Source organism: Centruroides sculpturatus, unplaced genomic scaffold (genome assembly GCF_000671375.1).
Source record: "Centruroides sculpturatus isolate CEXI.00-Female unplaced genomic scaffold, Cexi_2.0 scaffold1886, whole genome shotgun sequence".
NCBI classification, from domain to species: Eukaryota; Metazoa; Arthropoda; class Arachnida; order Scorpiones; family Buthidae; genus Centruroides; species Centruroides sculpturatus.
The window spans coordinates 12988-35221 of NW_019385981.1; the positions used below are offsets into that span (position 1 = coordinate 12988).

The 22234-nt window shown below is 28.5% G+C and overlaps 1 protein-coding gene across 1 annotated transcript in view; it reads right to left on the bottom strand.

The window, feature by feature from the left end:
* The window catches only part of LOC111612922 (transcription factor 7-like 2), a 75566-nt gene that overhangs the window by 6759 nt on the left and 46573 nt on the right, over nt 1-22234 (bottom strand). The window contains exons 4-8 of the mRNA XM_023354212.1: nt 20750-20885; nt 20569-20671; nt 2490-2693; nt 2169-2406; nt 1684-1843 (exon numbers count right to left, since the gene is read on the bottom strand). Of these exons, the coding sequence (XP_023209980.1) occupies nt 1684-1843; nt 2169-2406; nt 2490-2693; nt 20569-20671; nt 20750-20885 (841 nt within the window). The remainder of the gene's footprint in view (nt 1-1683; nt 1844-2168; nt 2407-2489; nt 2694-20568; nt 20672-20749; nt 20886-22234) is intronic.

Here is a 22234-nt window from a genome sequence, read left to right on the forward strand (position 1 = left end):
TTTATTATTACAAGTAGTGTAAATAATTATTTAAATTTTATAAGAACCATTAAACATTTGTGATATGAAAACTTTACACATTGATGAACCAGTTATTTATTAAAACAAAAAATGTATATGACTTCTAGAGGATATGAACTCCACTAAAGGATATGCACAATAAACATTATATTTCCAAACTCAAAATTTTTTTTAAAGATTCATTGAAAAAAATTAGATTTTTTTTTTAATAATCTGTCTGTATTTTTAAAGCTTAAAATATCAAAAAGTTTCTTTCTTGCTCAAAAAATTATTTTGACATTTTTTGTAATAAAGTTATGGTTATTTTTTATTTGAGAAGGAAATTAATGGATTAGTATATACTGATAAATTTGAATATAGTTATTAATACTTGGATGAAGCATCTAAATATTGATCTTTAAACAAAGTTTCTCCAAATTTAATCACTATTTCAAATTTTTAAATAATTTTTAAAAATAGAATATTTAATACTTAGAATTAAACACCTATAAAACAAGGAAAAATCACCTTTTTTTCATTAATATTTATAACAGTTATGTTAAAATTGAAAATTACTAGAAAAAAATTATGTTTGAGTTGCCCTAAAATATGAAAAATATTTGACATTTTCTATAAATACAATAAATATATATTTTTTCAAATGTAACATTTTAAAATGTAACTTAGTAAATTATAAAGTTGCAAGAACCACTATTCTTTATTTTAAGAATCATAATGCTTTATAATATATAAATAATAACAATAATTCAGTTTATTTTTTTTATTTTCAAGAATTATTTTCTTATTTGAAGAATTATTCATAAAATGTTTGTTTTTTTTTAATGAAAAGATTACATTGTTTTTACAGGTGTCAAAATAGTAGTTAAAATCTGTTATAAACAATCATATTTAAACATTTTTAAAACAAAACTGTCAGATATAAAAATGTATCATACAAACCTAAAACAATTTACTTCAAGTTCTTTGTAAATATTTTAAACATTCCTCAAATTCTTTTGAGGTTGGAAATGAAAAGGTTATTTAAATATACTTTGCAAGTCATCTTTATTCATTTCTAGAGATTTAAATTGTGATAACCTTCAATACATCAATGCTCAGAATTTATGGATGAAAAGATATTTAAAAGATAAATATTTACATTTTTAAATGCTTTTTTTATACCCTTAGTATAAATTATTTTTACTTTGTATATATAATTTATTTAACAAAGGTTAATCAAATTATTTATTAGTTTTTCATGAGATTATTTATATTTTCACTAGTTCAATAGATAGTTCACAGGTTTTGTTTTATTATTTGATTTACTAATTTTAGAATAATGTAATTAGATTTCAGATTGTTCACTATATCAACATCATTAAAAAACTAAAAGTTTCAATGATAGTTTTTGATTATTTTTAAACTGATACACACAATGAATGTTAAGAAAATTTCAATGAAATGTTAAGAAAATTTCAATACTGAATAAACTATATAATTTTTTTTGTATTCTAATTTTTAATTATTATTTTAAAAAATAATGCTAGAATAATTAAAATATTTCATATAATAATAAATTATTTGAACATCTAGATTATTTTATTATTTATGGTTTTCTCATATTTTGTTACATCAAAATGCACAAAAACATTAAAACAATTTAAATGAATAAAAGTTACTGACCTCCATCATGAAGTTTATCTTTTTTTCTTTTCTTTTTCTTTGTGTGTTGTGCGTAATTATCTCTGGCACTCCATCCAGGATATAGCTGCATATGTAACTGTCTTTCCTTTCTTGCCATGTCATAATATTTAGCTTGTTCTTCCCGTGATAAACTATGCCACTGCATTAAAAATAAATAAAATATAATTTTTACAGAATTAAAATATTTCCATTAAGCTAATTCATTTGCAATTCTACCCATTTATACTAATGATGATGAATAAATAATAATTTACAGTTTCAACTGACATTAATATTTCTGTCTAATGTATTACATTTGGTAATTAATAACTCCAAATTACTTCTCAATTATTAATTATAGACAATAAGTCTATAATTTGAAGTGTAGGTGAATTACTAAATATTATTTAATAATTATTTGAAATTTTAAAATATATTTTCATTTAAAAAGTTTGAAACAGAGAAAAATTTTATTTTGTACTAACCCTTCTGCCTAATATTTGATTAATAGCTGCACTTTCTTTCAGAGTGCATTCTGCAACAACTTTGGCACGCATTTCCTTCATGTATAACATGAAGGCATTGAGGGGTTTTTTAATGTGAGGTGCTTTTTTCTCTGCTCGTGTATGATTGTGATGAGTACTTGGACCACCATTAGTAGCATTATTTGTGTCAGCTCTACTCGACGGCACTTTTTGGTCTAACTGGAAATTTGGCAAATTCCTAATCAATTTTAAAAAAAGATATAATTAATTTTAATAAACAAAACCTTAAATGAGAAATTAGGAAAAAGACAAAAAATAAACCTTATATCCTGAGGATGAATTTCTTGTTTTGGAGTGATAAGTGCTGGATGAGGTATTCCAGTATGAGCTGCAATACCTGGATGATGAGGAAGGAGTGTTGGTGGAGAAAACCTCGTTAGACTGGCTGTGGTGGTGGGAAGACCTGGAGGATAGGGTCCTCGGAATCCTGCTGATGTCATTGGATACATAGCAGATGCTGCATGCCTAATTTATTTTAAAAGAATATTTAAAATCTTGAGTAATTTCAAAAATTTTTTTATAGTAAATAATTTTAATAAATATTTACATAATATATATATTCATTAGATTGTTTGAAATTATTTNTTTAATTATTGTTGTTTGTTTTTCCTTCCTTCTCTTGATATTTACTCGGCATCGATGTTATATATATATATAGTTTAAACACAAGAGTTACATACATAAAACGTTGCAGAATGTTTTATGTATGTTGTTAACTGTTTGGATTCCCTTACAAATGCCTTGGGTGTGTGATGTATGTTCTCATATTTGGTATATAATGTTGGTACTTGTAAAATAAGGTTTCATTTGGGGTAAAAAACTTTTTTAATAATATAGCATTATTAAAAAGAACTTATCATCATAGTATGTTATTTATATACATAAATGAGAATGTTTGTTTGGATGTTTGTTCGCTACACACGCCTAGGCAGTTCGATCAATTGCTACGAAACTCGACAGCTAAGTTCACATACTTTAACTTAGATAATGTCGTACATCCCACCCCAAAATATTCAATTTTTATAAATCAATTAATTTCTGTCTACATTCGAATTGCTGGTTTTACACGTAGCGCTATCTATTGGCAAAACTTTATAAACAATGAACTAAATATAATTCTTACAAAAGAATATATATATATATTTTGACATTTCATCTATACAATAGAACTCCAATTACTGAATGCTGCTCATCCAAATTATCCAAACTTCTATATAACATTACAAAAGAATATATATATATCGTTTGACATTTCATCTATACAATAGAACTCCAATTACTGAATGCTGCTCATCCAAATTATCCAAACTTCTATTTATCTTATCCGGGCCATTTTTAATTTTTATTTCCATACATAAAGTTCCTGACAGTGCCTCAGGATAAGGGAATGGTAGATGGGCATTTTTATGTCATCACACCCATAAATAAGGGTGCAAAACAAATGGGTCACTCATCCATTAACAAAGGGTAGTTAAACAAAGACCTTAGAAGTTTCTAGAAGAAATTAGAGGCATCCAACATACAGAAATTGAAGAATATAAAAAAAAACAGACAATGCTGGCCAGAGAAACAGCAATACCATCATCTCAAAGACCTTTCACTGGAATGATGATGATGGTAAGATCATTACAGCAGAAGAAATAATTCAGGTCATAGAAGGTATTACTAATTTCATCTGTTGTTCCTTCAAAGAAAGAGCAGTGGAGAACCAATATTGAGTCTTTTGTTATGTGGAAAAGTGCTACACAATCACTTATGACCCTTATTTCAAAACCAACAATGGTTAACTCAGAAACTTCCACTCACACCATGGTGTAGGAGAACTTCAAATTAAATGAGAGTTGTTGTTCTAAGACATCACAGATACCAATGAATTCAAAAAAACATTAACGAAATTCATGGAAAGCAATAGATATTCTGAAGATGCTATCAACAAAGCAGATATAATGGGGATAAACTGGAACGTACTTCTCAAAAGTCACAGACTTCACAATAGGAATCTACAGATCCTGGTTTTAAAGTTAGCAAAGAGTAAATTACTGAATTGGTTTGTGCAAACCCCAGGGGTACTCATGCATTACATTGCTGGTGATCAGAAAGTCTTAAAAACCTTAGTATTTCAAAAATTCTGTCTGCTACTGTTTACAAGATACCAAAAAATGTGTGGATGAATTCCAAATTTATTTTTCTTTTGTGAATGTTATACTAAAGACTGCACTAAGTGTTAAAACACATTATAAAGGTAAAACAGGGCAAAGAACTGCTGCTGCTCAACATCATATTATGCCACTCAATATATGTACTCATGCTTTATATTTATTATAAATAATTATAAAATTTAGAGGTACAAATAAAGCATTATTTTGGCCCTGCTAAAGTTTAGTATATAGTTTATTAACAACGTTTCCTTGTTTTAAAATTCTACATTGAAGAAACCAAAATTTCAAACTATTAATCACATGCCACTTATAATAACACTCTATAAATCATTTTTAAAATGCTTTAGGTAAGAAATTAAAATATCCATAGTCTTAAATATATAATAAGCTCTCAATCAGAGCTGGACAAAATACAAAAAAGAGCAGCTTGAATAAAAATATCAAAGACCAGTATTTATATTCAAAATAATTTTTCCTAAATATTAAATAGCTGATGAAAGTTATAATATTTGAAAATACTAAGTATTAATTAAGTTTGAAAATATGATTGTACATGAAAATTCAATAAATTATTTTAATGTAGAAATATTTGAAAAACTTTATATGCACTTGAAAATACATTATTATTATTTGGAATACATAAAAATATCTTTAAAAATTCTTGAGTAGACAATACATACAAAGATGTGTTTTTTTTTTTATCAGTCCTTTCAACTGATTGAAAAAAGACACATCTTTGTATATATTGTCTACTCGAGAATTTTTTAAGAAATTTTTGTAAATATAATTCATCCTGGCTAATTATTTTAAACATAAAAATACTTCAAGTAGACTCATTGCCATAAAAATTAGCACACCAAGGAATTGTTATATTCAAGAAATTGTTATATTGCTGTGAAACTTCACATGCAGATCAAGCAGATATGGAAATAATTAGAGTTATAAAGCGATGGCTCACTGCATAATGCCAGCAAAGGGCATTAAAGTGTGTCCCCCGTGGTCTATAAAAAAGTGTGCAAAGGCATCCTGCCTGTAGTTTACCTGTTGCAGAGGGATACTGTATCACTAGAGATGCCTTTACATCACGATCAAAGATCATATGAACAACTAACCAAGTTTGAGAGGCAAAGGATCATCAGGTTGAGAGGAACCAGATGGTCATCTCACCAAATAGCCCGCCACCTAGGCCATTCTAACAACACTGAGAAGGTGTTGGGACCAGCAGACGAGAGAGCCCACACACATGGTGACCAGGTTCAGGACCTCCTCAGCAGACCACTAGTCAAGAGTAATGCTGGTCCCCTGAAAAACATACACACAACCAACTGTATCATTGTCCTTCATCCTGATACAGGTGTCACCTGGGTGAGGAACATTTGGTGTCATGGCAGCCATTATGTGTACTGCCATTGACAGTCACCTACTGTTGCCTCTGGAGTGGTGTCACTCCAAACAGGACTGGAATGCAATAGAATGGAGCTGGGTCATCTACAGCAACAAATCCATTCAGTTTGGTCACTGACAATGGCCTATGGTAAATGCCTCAATCCTATCTGTTTTGGAGCAGCACACCACTCCCACAGCTGGTGTGATGGACTGGAGTGCCATTACATATGACAGCCACCTCTAGTAGTGATCCAAGGGACCACGAAAGCCCAACAGTATGTTAGTGACATCTTGTTAGTTACAATTAGAACAATTCAAAAATTTCATTTTCTAAAGACTTTTTATAAAATTTTTATGCATAATTATTTTGTAATTACAATACTTAAAATCATTCAATTTATTTCATTCATTCAATATTTAAATTTGTATGATCATATTTTATCAAATTTGTCATGTTTTTTTAATCCATCATTATCAGAATGGTTCTAAAGTATAAGCCATATTCAATGTAGTGTGTATATGCACAATGTATAGTATAGCAACTATGCTAGCTATACTAGCTTTCAGTATCCAAGCTAGTATTCCTATGACCAGAGATTATTGTTGATAACACCATATGTCATACACACTGATCAAATTTCACTGCAGCATATTATATCAAATGTTTATGTTGAAAAATACAAATATTTTGAACATCCTAGAAAAAGTATTTCAAATAAAATAACAACTTCCAAAGTATTTGAAATAGGAATTGAAATATCACCCAGCTTTGTTATCAATTATACAATTTTTAGATATTTCATACAATGCTGGGCTGCAATTGAAATTGTTTACTGTCAGTTATTTCAGTTATAGTATCCTATTATTTATGAATTTAATTAACAAGCAATTTTTCTTGTATATAAACTAATATTAACATTCTTGCTTTCCATATATAAGTACAGATGTTTAAAATTTATACACATTATTCTATTTCTAAACACTTGTCCATACCTAGTTAAACTTTAAAAAGTTTTAAGTGTTACACAATATGGTGATAGTTTTTTATTTAAGCCTTCATGGAACAGATAAATTACAATTTCTTCATACTTTATCATATTTTTGCTGTAATGAGAATTACCCATCTTTATCCATATCAAATTATGATGATATTTCCATATTTTCTCAAATTGAATAATGTTTTTATTTGCTAAGTTTAGTTCCTTTTCTCATCTTAGTTCTAACTTGACTGAGCTTCGGTAAACTTGATATCATTATCATCAGAATGGTTCTAAAGTATAAGCCATATTCAATATAGTGTGTATATGCACAATGTATAATATAGCAACTATGCTAGCTATACTTGACTTTGACATTGACTTTCTTTTGGCATTTTCTCATTAAATATAGTTTCTATGAGCGTAAAAGCATTTATTTGATTAATATTTTTAGGATACAATCATTTCATTTCCAGATCACTTCAAAATAAAATCAGTTACATAATTGATTTTATTTGAAGTGATCTGGAAATGGGATTCTTGTATTTTGGAATTGTTAATTAAATAAATGATTATAAGCTCTAGAAATATTTTTTTATATTTTAAGACAAAAATGCTGAAAGTTACATAATTTAAACTCTCTGATAAACTGTTGTTAGTAAATCAATATAATTCTTTACTATGGCTTTATATATTGCTGATTTGTAATTCTCTTCTAACAACATGAACTTCCTTTATTAAGAGTGTACTTTTAGTTTTACAATTGTTAATTCACTTATACTTTGATATATCTACATTAGTTTTCATATATTAAAAAGATATATGAAAACCGATATTGTTTTTAATCACTCATTTAATCACTCAAATTATAATCTAGCTTCAAATTTCAATCAAAACTATTTAACTATTTCACTAATATAGTAGGTGCTGCTTATTGTAATCACAATAACTGAGTGATTAAATTATGCAATAAAGTAATAAGACCACAATTAGTGAAAATTCTAGTTTTATTGAAACAAAAATTTAAAAACATGTTAAAACAATTAAAAATGTTTAATACTTAATAATTATTATTTGTAAAGTAATTCATTCAGAATTATGTTTATGGTCTTGCATATTAGTACAGTAATACCCCGACTTATGCGAACCCGGAGTTACGCGATTTTCAACTCTCGTCGATTTGTCTTTTGTTTGAGCGCCACGCAACCCTTGATTACTCACTCCCCCCACACTATTGTCCAGCTTACATGTTCGGATGTGTCGCACGGAATCCACACATAGCTACAATTTATTTTGTGTTATTTATTTCTGTGTTTGTTATATCTACGGAGACTCGAGAAACTCTACTATGTCATCCAAACGAAGTAGAACTGATTCTTCTGCATCAAACAAGAAAAGAATAACTTTATCTTTGGAATGTAAAGTTAACATTGGGTATGTTCGTAAAATCGAACGAGTTAAGCGAGAATGAAGTCATCGTTATTCCTATTTCGTTAGACTTTTCAAACGATTCGTTACTAATGCGTTTAACTCGTTTGACTTTACAAACGTACCCATTATTAAAGACTTCGATACAAAAATGAAAATTTGTGAATTGGCAAAGAAGTTTGATCTACCGGAATTGTCGGTCAGAACAATTATAAAAGGCAAAGAAAAAATTCTCGAAGCTGTGAAAAATGCTCAATCTTTAAATTCAAGCATCATTCGTAAACGTCACAGTATTATCGCTGAGATGGAAACAATGTTAAAATTATGGCGTAATAATCAAGTAAATGTGAAAAATTGTAAAATAATATAGGCCTAATTTGTTATACATATGTATTATCTAAGATTTTATTAAACATTTTTTTCTAAATTATTGTTTTCTTTAGTCTCCGGCCCCAATTAAAAACTATTTGTATGTATTTATATGCGAAATTATACCCCGACTTACGCGGTTACCGCTCGGTTCCACCTATCGCGTAAGTTCGGGGTATTACTGTATAGCATAAACTGTAATATGTTGTTCAATGATTCAAATCTTCAGTACTTTTGTGTTTAAACATGTATGATCAGGCATGCCATGAAAATTAAGTGCTGTTTTGTCTGCATTATAGAAATTCCTTAGTGAATGAATATTTAGCAATAATTTTTGATCATTCTGTCCTTGATACAGAATCAGAACTTTTCTCCTGTTTAAGAATTCATGTGCACCAGTAATAAAAGTAAGATAATTGTGTAATGATCTCACTTTTGCTACTGGTTGAAGCACCCATCAGTTGCAATAAAATCTTTTTTTCCATATTTTTAGTATTTTTCTATATTTTTCTGTTTTGTGACTAATTTGTGGCCCATTAACAGATACACTTGTTTTTACAAACATTGTTAAATAAAGTTTCAAAGATAATTCAACTTTACTATTTTATCTGATGTGATTTTCTTTTGTGAATCTTTGAGATTTCAGTCTTGTACAGAACTGGCTGTGAAATTTTTAACTATGCAGCACCATTGACTTGACTCATTTTTGTACCTTATCATGGCATTCTAAAATTTCAATTTTATCTTTGAGGAACAAATCTTTGTGTTTCTTACTTACTTTTTCCATTATGCTAAAAGTTATAGTACAATACATAATATACTTTAATTAAACAGTAATGAATAGCACAGTCTTCAACAATAGTAAACAGCTAACCTGCAAATGAGGTAAGAAATGACAGAAATCACATTTAAGCTATAGTAGTGTATAGAATACTGAATGCAAAAAATTAAAACAAACATCTTAGATGACTGGATGATTTAATTTAAAATGAATCTGACCATTGTGCTATTGCTTTTATGAGATTTACAGGAATTATAAATTATCTGTTGAGTCAGTTGGCTGCTATTAACTGTCTAATGAAATTCAAACTTGTTATATAACTAATAACAGTGAATTTCTGATTATATTAAGTGAAATGTTAAGTGTAACATTATTTAATGTACATGTTTTGAGATATAGTGGATCGATGAAGTGTGATTGTATTGAGCAGCACTTACTGTACAATCTTTGTCTTTATTGAATTGCATTTATGTTTATTTTGTATTTTAAGTTCTGATGATAAGGATAGAAATTCTCAAAATGCATAATGCAGATTACAGTTTTTTATTTCTTCGAAAATCAATTATTTGTATTTTTCTATTTATATTTATGTTTACTATTAAAATTATAATGGTTTATCTATTTTTAAAATATTTACATAACTTGTAATGAATTCATGTGAAAGCATTTCAGATCTGTTAAATCATTCATCTTGATATTCTAGTAGTAGTAGTTCATCAGTTTTCAATGAAAAACTTATAAAAGTGAATCAGCATGACAAAGTATACTTTTTGTTATAATTATAAAATAATTTGGTTTACATTTTTTTCAAGTAGAGCTGATATACATTTACTGATATTCAGAAAATTCAGTTTTTAATTGTACTTCAAGTGACTTACATTATGTATATATGCTATTTGAAATTATTTAAATGAAGTATATATACATTTTTTGTTATTATATAATAAAACATTATATGATTATAAATTATATTGAACTAAAAATAAATTTAAAATTCTTAGTAATAGTTTTCATGGGGAAAAAAATGATTTTCAGAATTATTCAGATGTCCTAAATTAATTCAAATAAACACTTTTCAGCATTTAACTGTGATAGTTATAAGTTTGAACGAACCATATCATATTAAAGTGTGGCACAATCTGCAAAGAGAATTTTAATGTCCTTTGCCAAATTTCACTTAAAAATAAAAACTATATAATAAGAGACTTAAAATTAGTCTGCTACAAAGTTTACTGAAATACTATCACCAGTAACAGCAAATGGGAACATTACATTTGTGTTTACATTTTCAGTTACATAGCTTTCAAAGATGTCATAGCGATCTATGTAGCCATGTCCTACAAAATTTTTCTAGCAACAAATTCATTATTGGTGAGAACAGTGTTCAGTTTGAACATTTTGATTGTTTAAACTCTTCTGGAATAAACAAACAAAAAATACAGTAGAGCATCGATTATCCGACCCCCGATTAACCGTCACATCGGTTAACCGACCGTTCTAGTCGGCAAATTTCAAATGTCCACTAGTGATGTGGCGTTACAATATTTGGCTATGTCTTGGATACTTTAATATTATTTTTGTTAAATTTTTGCGTGTTTTAGCTGGCATCAACGACTCGACTATTGAAGGGAGGCCAGTATTTAAATGAGGCTTAATTTTCTAATTACGAATGGTTGTTTGTTTCGTGAGCAATAAAATAATTTAAAAATAATTTTTAACGATACAATAGCGACAATTATTTTTAAAAAATTTTGTTAGGATTAACATCGATGAAAATTTAACGCGAAATAGGTTAACGATATACTAATATACTATACTAATAATGTATTTTTTTCATTCTTTTCGGTTATCCGATTTTTTTCAGTTATCCGACCAACCTGAGTCCCCAATTGAGTCGGATAATCGATGCTCTACTGTACTATGTAACAGTAGTAACAACTTTTATTAGTTCAGCATCAATTATATAGAATTATTATGCCAACATTTTTATTATGTTTGCCTGCATCAACAGTACATTAATAAAAATATTTTGTAATGTTAGATATTTTTTTCTTTCAAGATCATTTTATGTATAATGGAGGCTTTTCATAAAAAATATTTGAACAAAATTTTATTGTATTTTTTAGTTTCAATTTGGATTAAACTTGAAAAACATGTTCCATTTAAAAAATTTGACTTTCAGCCTGGATATCCCACTTATGGCAAGTTCTTAAAGTTGGAAATATCATCATTTTATAGACCATATCTGACTTACTTTCTAAATTTTATTATTTTTGATGAAACTTACAACCCTTTTAAAATGAAAGGAAGTATGGGTGGTCTGGGTCAACCTGTGTAAGAAAAATTTTGTTGCATGAAATAAATTGATATTGAAATTTCAAATATTCTCTCCACCTCAAATTAGCAGTGACTTGCCCCTGTATATCACTTTTCCTTTAACAATAGGATCATGCCAGTCATCTATCTAACACCTTTCAGAGGAAAATTTTTGAATTGAAATAACATGACTTCTGGTTTGCATTGGAAGTTCACATATAGTTAGTTGGGACCTTCTGCCCCTAAAGTTTCCATATCTGGTCTTGACTTTCATCTAACTAACTCTGTTCTTGAGATTAAGAACAGACAAATGGAAGACAGTGGGGATTTATAGATCTACAATTTTTTAAAGTTCAGCCCAATAAACATTCAAATGTTCTTTGATTTACTAAATATTCTTTGTTTGACTGTTCTACGATCTATTTTAGCATTCATCACTAAATAGTAAACAACCACACACAAGAGACTAAACCAATAAATATTTAAATGATTCAATTTCAAAAATGAAAGCTATCAATTTTATTTTATGTTTTATTATTAATTAAAGCAGTCCAGTAGAGAATAAACCACTTCTTGTTTCAGTTTCTTATTTAAGTTATTTAAAATTACTTTAAATCTTACATATATGATAGTTTAACATTATCTAATGCATTTGCTAGCATACATGTTGAATCAATATCATATTATCATTTGTATTCAAATTCATTTTGGACAATATGGAGTTGTGATTATACTATATACTTTTTACATTACATGGTTACCTCCAAAAATATTTCAATTCATTAATATTAGTTACTCAATTTTGGCTTCAACCATTTTTAGCCTTTTAGAAATATTTGTTTTAATTTTGTTAGAATCATTATTACAAATATTAAAGGAGGTAAACATATAATCAATGTTTACCTCCTTAAAAAAAGAAAGAAAACATTCATCTAAATAAGACTGAAGATGATGTAGAAAAAAATGAACAAAGTAAATTACACACACACATTTGCAAATTAAATATATTGAAGAAGAAAAATAACATTTTGTAAATGATAAAATCTTGCAATTTTTTTTTTTTTGTAAATATATTTACAAAAACATTTATTATATTATCAGTCATGTAAATCTACAATCTAATTAATTTCCATCATCTGATGTTATCAATTATTTATAAATACAACTAATAATAATAAAATTTGTGGCCTTAAGGTATTTGGAAAAAACATGCACAAATTTCAACATGTTCTTGATTACATGGACAAGAAAGGAATGAATTTATAAAAAGAACACTAAAGACAACTGCTTTCAACTGATATTAGATATGTAGTTATTTTCATTAGAATAATCAATGATAAACAGACTGGAGACAGAAAGACAGTTGAAAAGTATGGTGTTTTGCAAACTTCATCCAGACATGGAAAAAATCAGACATTGTTAGGCTTTTATGATCGCTTGTTTAAAGTGGAGATGGGTTTACAAGATCCTGAATAGAATAGAAAAAGGTTGTAATAGCAGTATAAAATCAGGTACAACCAAAACCAAAAGTTCAATTGGACAACATAGTCTGAAACATGTCCTCAATATCAAATTGATCTCAGTTTCAACTCATTGGCAAAAAGATATTGGATATTCAGAGACAACTCATTTCAAACACTATTCTTTTCATACTTTTATATGATGAGAAGACAAAAGTAGCACCGATAGGTTCAATGAACTTCGGTCAAAAATGGAGACAACAGCAGTGACTGTCCATTTTTCTCAAAGACATCAGAGATGTTCCTTTTCCTCTCTTATCATTGATTGTGAATCTGGGCACATTGGACAACAAGCTTTCTAGATGTTATTGACTATGACTTCATCTATTCCCAGTATCTTGAGATCTTCCTGGAATGTATTTCGCCACATCATGTTGGGTCAGTCCACTTTGCATTTCCCACCAGGCAGCATCTGTTGCATTGCCATTTTTGGGTGTTGGCGATTTGGCAGGCAAAGGACATGCTAAATGAAATGCAGTCTAAATTCCATCACAATGTCTTCCAGATGCTTTCTGTCACTCTGTTGGACTTCTTCAATTGTGGGCTAGTCAAGGTAGCTAATTTTGAGAATTCACTGTAAACAGCAATGGTGGAACACATTTTCCACACTTCATGAGTGTAATAATAGTTTTGAACACAGCAGTTTTGTAAAATTGCAGTTTCAGTACTTGTTGATATCCAGATTGGCTAAAGTCTCTGAAATATGAGCCCTGACCAAGTTGATAATTTATTCTGCTTCAATACTGCCATTGTTTGATTCAATGCTGCCAAGATATGCAAAACAGTCCACCTGTTCAATCTGTCAGTCTCAAATGAATATGGCCAGCATGGAAACAGTGTGCTCAACCAAAGGATTTTATCTTTTCACTACTGATAGGTAGTCCAACTTTTGCTGCCTCCTTTCTCAATTTAGTAGTAATAAAATGGAGGGCATCACTTCGCTCAGCAACTAGTGCAATGTCATCAGCATTACAAATCAGTTAGCCATGTATCTTTAATCCATGGCATATCAAAATCAAGGTTGATCTCCAACAAGAACAGAAATGTTAACAAGATTTATCTTGCCTAATCCAGTTGTTATGCTGAAGAAGTTCATCATCCTGTCATTTATTTGAATGCAGTAGCAAGAATTATAGTATAGGCCAGGGATAGCAAACATTTTTGTGTCTGCATGCCGAAGTTTTAGACTTTGAATAATGATATTTAAGTAAATTAAATGTATATGCTTTAATTAGAATAAATGTAAAAAAACTGATTGAAAAAAGGATGATCAGGTGATAAACCAAAAGGATGCTTGAAAAAGACAGATGATACATTGCTTGCCAGATGATTTGTCCTTAAGTGTCATTATGGGCACATGTGCCATTAGGTTTGCCAACCTGGTATAGGCTCTTAAAGATGTCAATGTAATGATTGAAATATCATAATATTTCACTACGGCCTACAGTGAATCAAAATGTACATTATCAAAGGCTTTTCAAAAATGAATGAAATACTGTATAGAACAGCAGTCAGCAAAATTCTTTGCATTGTTGTGCAGGGTTAAGATCTCCTTGGCAAAGATAACTGCAACAGAACCCAGCTTTCTTTCTACATAGCATCAAATTCACTTTGTTACAAAGTCATTGCATCAGGATGATGCAAAATAATTTTTCTGGCACTTAAAGCAGGGTGATTCCCCTCCAATTGTTGCACTCATTCAAGGCTGTCCTACCCTTCTTTGGCAGTCTAATAAGGATATCTTTTACCCAATTATCAGAACAGTTCTTTGTTGCTAGTATTTGTCCAACAACCCAGTCAGAGCACATACACAATGTTGGCCACCATGTTCAACAATTTAAGTATGATCTGGTCTATGCTAGCAACTTTCATTGCACTGGTAATCTTGGCACCTGCAATCAAATCTAGGTTTGCATCAATCTGTTCTGATGGGTCACCAATGGCACATGTCATCATCAGATTTGGCTATCTAAAGTTTATCTAAAGTTTTTGACCCATTGAGCATCTTGTTCACCTTTGCCAATGAGGATTTTGCCATTTTTGTCCTTGATTGGGACATTAGAGTGGCCTCAAGTGTCAGTCAGCTGTCAGACAATATGACATAGTGCGCTAAGATCATTATGATCTGCAGCTTCTTGGGCCTCAGCTCCCATGCATTCCATCAGCTTCTGTTCCTTTGGCAACCTTTTCATACTTCATGTAATCATGGGCAACAAGAGTTACTATCCTTTCTAGTTTCCTTATTCTATAACATTATGAAGAAGGGAAATATCTGATGACAAGAAAGATTGCACCACAAGAAAAAAATTAAGAAAAAGTTATTAGTCTGGCAGTCTTACAGTTGGACCAAAAGGATCATTACAGTCATTTTTCATGTATTTAAAAAAAGCCATAAACTGAGACACTTACATAACTTGAATGCATTGAGTGCAAGGGATGGTCCCTATATCCAAAAGTGCTACTCAAAGAATGAATGTATTGGGTCTAATCTGGTCACTACTCACTATACCTATCAGAATCAAGCAAAGTTGATTGAATTGTGTTCAAAGAAAAACAACTCTAAAAACATATTCCACCTCTAATCAATTGAACAATTTTGTGCTTATCATGAAGGACCAGTCTATGCTAATGGATGGCATACAAAATCAACTCAGGGATTGATTAACAAGATGAAGAAAAAGTTAGCCAAAGTTTCAAACAATTGTGAATCAAATCTCATATTAGAAGTTCATTTTAGAGTTTGCTATGCTTCTAAACCAAGGAATCTTCAGTACCATTTAGACTTACAAACCTGTTGCCAACATATTATATTAGTCTTATCAATTTGCATTGAGTGTAAGGTGTACAATTATGATTTCTTATTTAATTTTATCCTAAAACATGTCCTCAAATTTTATCCATTTCTAATTAAAATTGGAATGTCCTCAAAGATTCACCCTTCTAAATCAGATGACAATGCATTTTAATGATGTTTTAGGGGTGAGCCCAATAAACATAACCAAATGTTTCATATATGATTTCATCATGTATATCTATAAACGTATTGTAGTGTTGTATATGGTGCAGGTGGAGCAACCATATCATCTCCACCCAAATCTTGAAAAACATCACCAATAAAAAAAAATGTTCTTCATATTTTTAAAAATATATTAAAATTATTTCCATTTATAATAATTCTATATTTTGTGATTATTTTGAATATCAGTTTCATTCATTTATAGTAAATTATTACAGTATTTGTCATGTAATCTTTGTGATTTTTACATGCAAAAATAAGTTGTATCAACACACAGTCAAGTCTTCTTAAGAAAGTACTCCTGGAATCGCTGCATCATGCTCTTATCTGAATTGCTCCATTATTTGAAGTAATAGGATCACTGAAAGGGTTGTTAATGGTATTAAATTCTNGCTTTTATATATTATGATAAATTGCTCAGAATGGCTTCTTCACAATTTCATTTAAAAATTAAGTAATTTTAACTGAGATAGACAATGCTACTAACAGAACACATCATAAATCAATAAGTTTCCTTGGCTAGAATTTGCATAAGTAATGACTTCTACTAAATTTTGATTCTCATTAATGAGATGATTATTTAGTTTAATTGTATTTGTCTATTTCTATTTTTTCAAGAAGAAAGAAGATATTTGTTTAGTTAACACAATTAAATGATATCCAAAAGCAAATTGGATGTTTGATAGATTAATTATTTTTAAAATTCAATTAATTAATCATGTTTTAAATACTATATAAAATTAATTAATTGGCAATGAAAAAATTGATCTTTATAGTGTTGTTTTCAGAATTTTGTTATTTTATAAATTTTTAAGTAAAATATTTTATTACTTTGTGATTTTTACATGCAAAAATAAGTTGTATCAACACACAGTCAAGTCTTCTTAAGAAAGTACTCCTGGAATCGCTGCATCATGCTCTTATCTGAATTGCTCCATTATTTGAAGTAATAGGATCACTGAAAGGGTTGTTAATAGTATTAAATTCTCTTCACTTTTTCACGTCTTAGGAATTCTACATAACTTATAATACACTTGGAAATGTAAAATAATGAATTTTTAACAGTACTTACATATTGGTTTCCATTCTATTCAGTTTTATTGTTCTATTGAACAATCAGTAAATACAGTATATTTAGCATCGGTATCAAGAGCTTAGCTAAAGGAGTCCATTATACCTAGGCTCCATACATCTGTTTTTTGAACAAATGAAATATGTAAAATGTTTACAGCAGTCTTAAAGATTTTATTTTCTGTTAGTAAAAATAATATTAATTTTACAGGGAGATATGAACCATTATGGACCCTTTTCCTTCTGGACCTGAGAAAAAATCCCCAACTCCTTTCTTGACAGTCTGAGAAGTGCCATTGATGTATTTCTGAGAAGTGAAAGCAATGTGACTGGTAAATAACCAGTCACATTGCTTTCACTTCTCAGAAATATAGTAGGAGGCATAGCCAAAAAGATTGAATATATTTGCTCCATATATTCTGAATGCTCTCTAATGGGACAAATTACTATAGTACTGTATATTACTGTCTTAAAGCAAGGGCATGTCCTTCAAAATCTAATCGTTAATCACTATTTGGCTTGTCTCCTTGAGATGATAAAATATGTGATCTATGTTGTTTGCTCATATATATTTTATTATACCTTTTTAATACATAATTGCTTTTCATTTGTGTCCAATAAAATCTGTTCATTATGATTCTATAAGAAATCTTGACTGACTGTGTATTAGAAAACTGACCAATGAAAGGTTTCACCAAATCTCAACAAATACTATAATGCCACTGTGTGACCCATGTCACTATGTGCTCAAGTACCATAAGATTAAAAATGGATCCTTATAAATCTTCCTTAGAATAACCTTAAATTAAGTTAGATTAATTTATAGCAATAATAAATTTCAATTCTTTTAAACTCATTTCAAATTCTCAATATAAAAATTTGACACAGGCGTATGTTTATATCTAAAGCAGGATTTTAAAATTCACATCAGAAACATATTGTTGTATAAATTGAATGTAAATATCAATTAACATTGATATTCCTTTTAAACAAATTAATTTATGGTTGACAAAATTTCATTTAATATCTAAATGTACTTTTCCTTATTTGCGCACTTTGTTCCTCGTATTATGTTTTCTTATTAACCACAAAACTCATTAAACACGTTTAGTATAAATTTTAAAACACTTTTTTTAAAATCGTTTGAAGTCTGTTCTATTGGCCTTATTTTAGGCCCACGTCTATGATGCCAGGCACACAATCGGATCCGATATATCCGGGACAACCCCCGAAAAATTTATAGGGGTTTATGAATGCCCAGATTCGAACTTGGCATACCTAAAACGACAGGCTGGCACTTTTACCCCCCCTCCACTAGCCAGCCAATGATAAAATTGTTAATTAAATCCGTATCCGAGAAGATTAAGGCATCAGCNCCGCTCTCTTTCGTTTAACGACCTCTATCGTCAAGTCTTGGAAGCAAGCCAGTCCTGCTACATCTGTAACCACTTTCACTTTTTTTTTTTTTATAAAATATCAATTAACATTGATATTCCTTTTAAACAAATTAATTTATGATTGACAAAATTTCATTTAATATATAGACAATGCTTTTTATAAATTATGAATTAATTCTAAAAAAAAAAATGTAATTTAAAATAAAAAGTTAATTATTATAAAATGTCAACATCAACTCCTTACATATAAGTACAAAGTCATGTTCAATTAAATTTGTCATATTTCATCTGACAGATATAATTTTAATCAATTTATAATATACAAACACTAGAAATGACAAATAAAAATAAATGTTAAAAGTGAATATTTTTATTAATTTAGAAATTGTGAATTTTGGGATGGTATTTTTTTCATTAAAATAAACTTAGTAGACTGACTTAATTTTTGTGTCATACAATCTATTTTATATCAAATAGAAAAATATTAAACGACAGTATATTTAATGTATTTTATATGATAGTGCAAGACTATGTCAACTTTTTTGTTTTCATTTTATTACTAATTTTTGTCTATTCAAAATAATAAAATTACGAATTTGAAGAAATATGTTGTTATAGTCATTTTCATTGATTTCATAATTTAAATTCTGCTGAAATTGATTGATATATAATATTCTTAAGGCTAATTATCTATGCTTTTTTTTTTTTCTCTTCAACAAAAATTTTCTGATTTAAAAATTATATTTTAAATGGGAAAAAAACTTTAAAATTCTAACAGCAATATAACAAATTTTGTATATATGTAGGTACTGGTATAGATGCACAGTTTAGATACATAGATTTGGTTTTATATATTATGATAAATTGCTCAGAATGGCTTCTTCACAATTTAATTTAAAAATTAAGTAATTTTAACTGAGATAGACAATGCTACTAACAGAACACATCATAAATCAATAAGTTTCCTTGGCTAGAATTTGCATAAGTAATGACTTCTACTAAATTTTGATTCTCATTAATGAGATGATTATTTAGTTTAATTGTATTTGTCTATTTCTATTTTTTCAAGAAGAAAGAAGATATTTGTTTAGTTAACACAATTAAATGATATCCAAAAGCAAATTGGATGTTTGATAGATTAATTATTTTTAAAATTCAATTAATTAATCATGTTTTAAATACTATATAAAATTAATTAATTGGCAATGAAAAAATTGATCTTTATAGTGTTGTTTTCAGAATTTTGTTATTTTATAAATTTTTAAGTAAAATATTTTATTACTTTGTGATTTTTACATAAATGAGTAATGAAATTTCAATTACAATATATTAATAAATATTAATCATAATCACTCTTTCATAAGAAAAAATTAACTTTTATATTACTTACTTTAATTGATTATTATATTATTTACTTTAATCAATACATTAATTTTTAACATATAATAATAATAATGGCATATTTGACATAGTAAATTAGTGGTATATATTATAATTTACTGTGCTATTTTTAAATGAATATCTCTTCAAAATCATTAAAACATTTTACCAAAATCAATTGCTTCCATGTATAGATAAACATTTCATTAATATATAAATTCAGATATTTAAAATTTTGCTGAAATAAAGTATAATTTAATATTCTTAATAACTTTTGTTTGGGAGTTTATTTTTCAGCATCATATATCAAAATATAATGCAAACAGAAATGCTTTCTAAATTAATAATGATTTTTCTTGTCTTGTCTTCTAGAATTTAATAATGACCATGCAGTGTCAACAGAATAAAATATTTTGTAAGGAAAGAAAGGGAAATCAATATTAGTGGTTTCATTAAAATAGAGAATTTTAACATTAAACGTTTTAACTATTTAATTAAGTTTTGAACAGCTTTTTGACATAGCAATTTTGTAACTATCACACCTTAGGTAATAAATTCTTGCAGTTAACTCCAATTTCTTCTGTAGTATGACAATGAAAATACCATCCATTGATAGATCTCCTTTTATGACAATCGTACCTAACTGGTAGAGCACAGTAACAGACAGATATTAGCAAGTAACATACAAGTATAATTGTATTCCTATCAAAATGTGACATACCTGTCTTGGGATCAATATGAACAGGTGGAATGCCCATGTGTGCTGGAGGAGGTTGGGCAAATGCTTCACTATTATACATCACAAAGGGTAACGGCGAACCGGAATGTGTTGGTGGTATCATGTTCACCTTATTTGTCTATAAAAAAATTTTACAAATTAAATAAAAGTTTATTTAATGCATTTATCAAAATCAATGAAAAATGATTCTCAAATTAGTAAAATTTATTATATCTGTCTGTAATATATTGTTTTAAGAGAATACTCAGCAGTATACAAAAATAAAATAAATTTATTTTCTTCAAATTTTACTATTATATATACATAATAATCTTGTTTAATCAGCTGAGTATTTGTAATTTATTTGAAATTAACATTCATTAACTGAATAAACAACATTAATTTAATGATTAATATTAAAGTTAAAGCAGCAAAATAAGATTAAGTACATTAAGTTACGAAAAATTAATTTGTTGATCAATATTAGCATTAAAAAAAAGTAAAAGAAATTTATGTTAAATTATTCAAAAGATATCTAAATATATGTAATAAGTGAACAACATAGTAAATAAATTTACAGTATATTTAATTTTGTTTGTGAAATACACTATAAAATCAATTTATGATATTTTCATATAACAAGATTTTCCAAACTTCATGTTGATCATATTATAAATAAGTTATTGGTCATGTGAAATGTGTGACCGTCAAGACGTACATTTGATTAATCTTTCTTAATTTAATCAAAAAACATTTTTTAAATGTTTGAATTTCATTTTGAAAATGAAGAATTCGCTTATTAATTTTTGAAAGTTTTATTACATAGATGACATTTAATGTTCGACCTTCTTTGAACTTCATATTTTCCATTTTTAGAGAAGACACAATTACAAATTAATAGTCATAAAATGTACTCCAAGAATGAACATTATGATAATGTATGAATTACATTATATGCAAAACTATCTGAAATGGATGACAACAAATGTTAAATGCATAATATTGTGAATTTCTGTAGGTCTGACAATGAGTGAGTTAATTCTTTTGCTTTCTATCTTTGTATTGAATACATAGATTAAAATTCAAAGTGCATGCAAGTACTGTTACTAATGAAAACATCCCATCCAAGAACTCCATGATAATAGCCTCTAGCTCCATCAGTAAATTAACAAGATGGATGAGTCACGAGTGTAATCAGATACAGATGGAAGATCTTTACTCTTGAATGGAAGAGTCCATCTGGTTTCAGAGAATAAACTCATTTTTGTACCAACCACTACATACATCCCATCAGAGGGGGGTAGAATGCAGCTGAAGCAAAAATGTTATTTGCACACTACATCAACAGCAAAGTTCGCTGATTGAGAAGCAGCAGACAACTCACTTTGATCTCACCGCCTCTTCGTAATACGCAAGCGCAATATCCCGTGATTCTGACAAATATCCCCGCTGTCAATTCCCACCCTCTTAAGAGTGACATTTCAAATT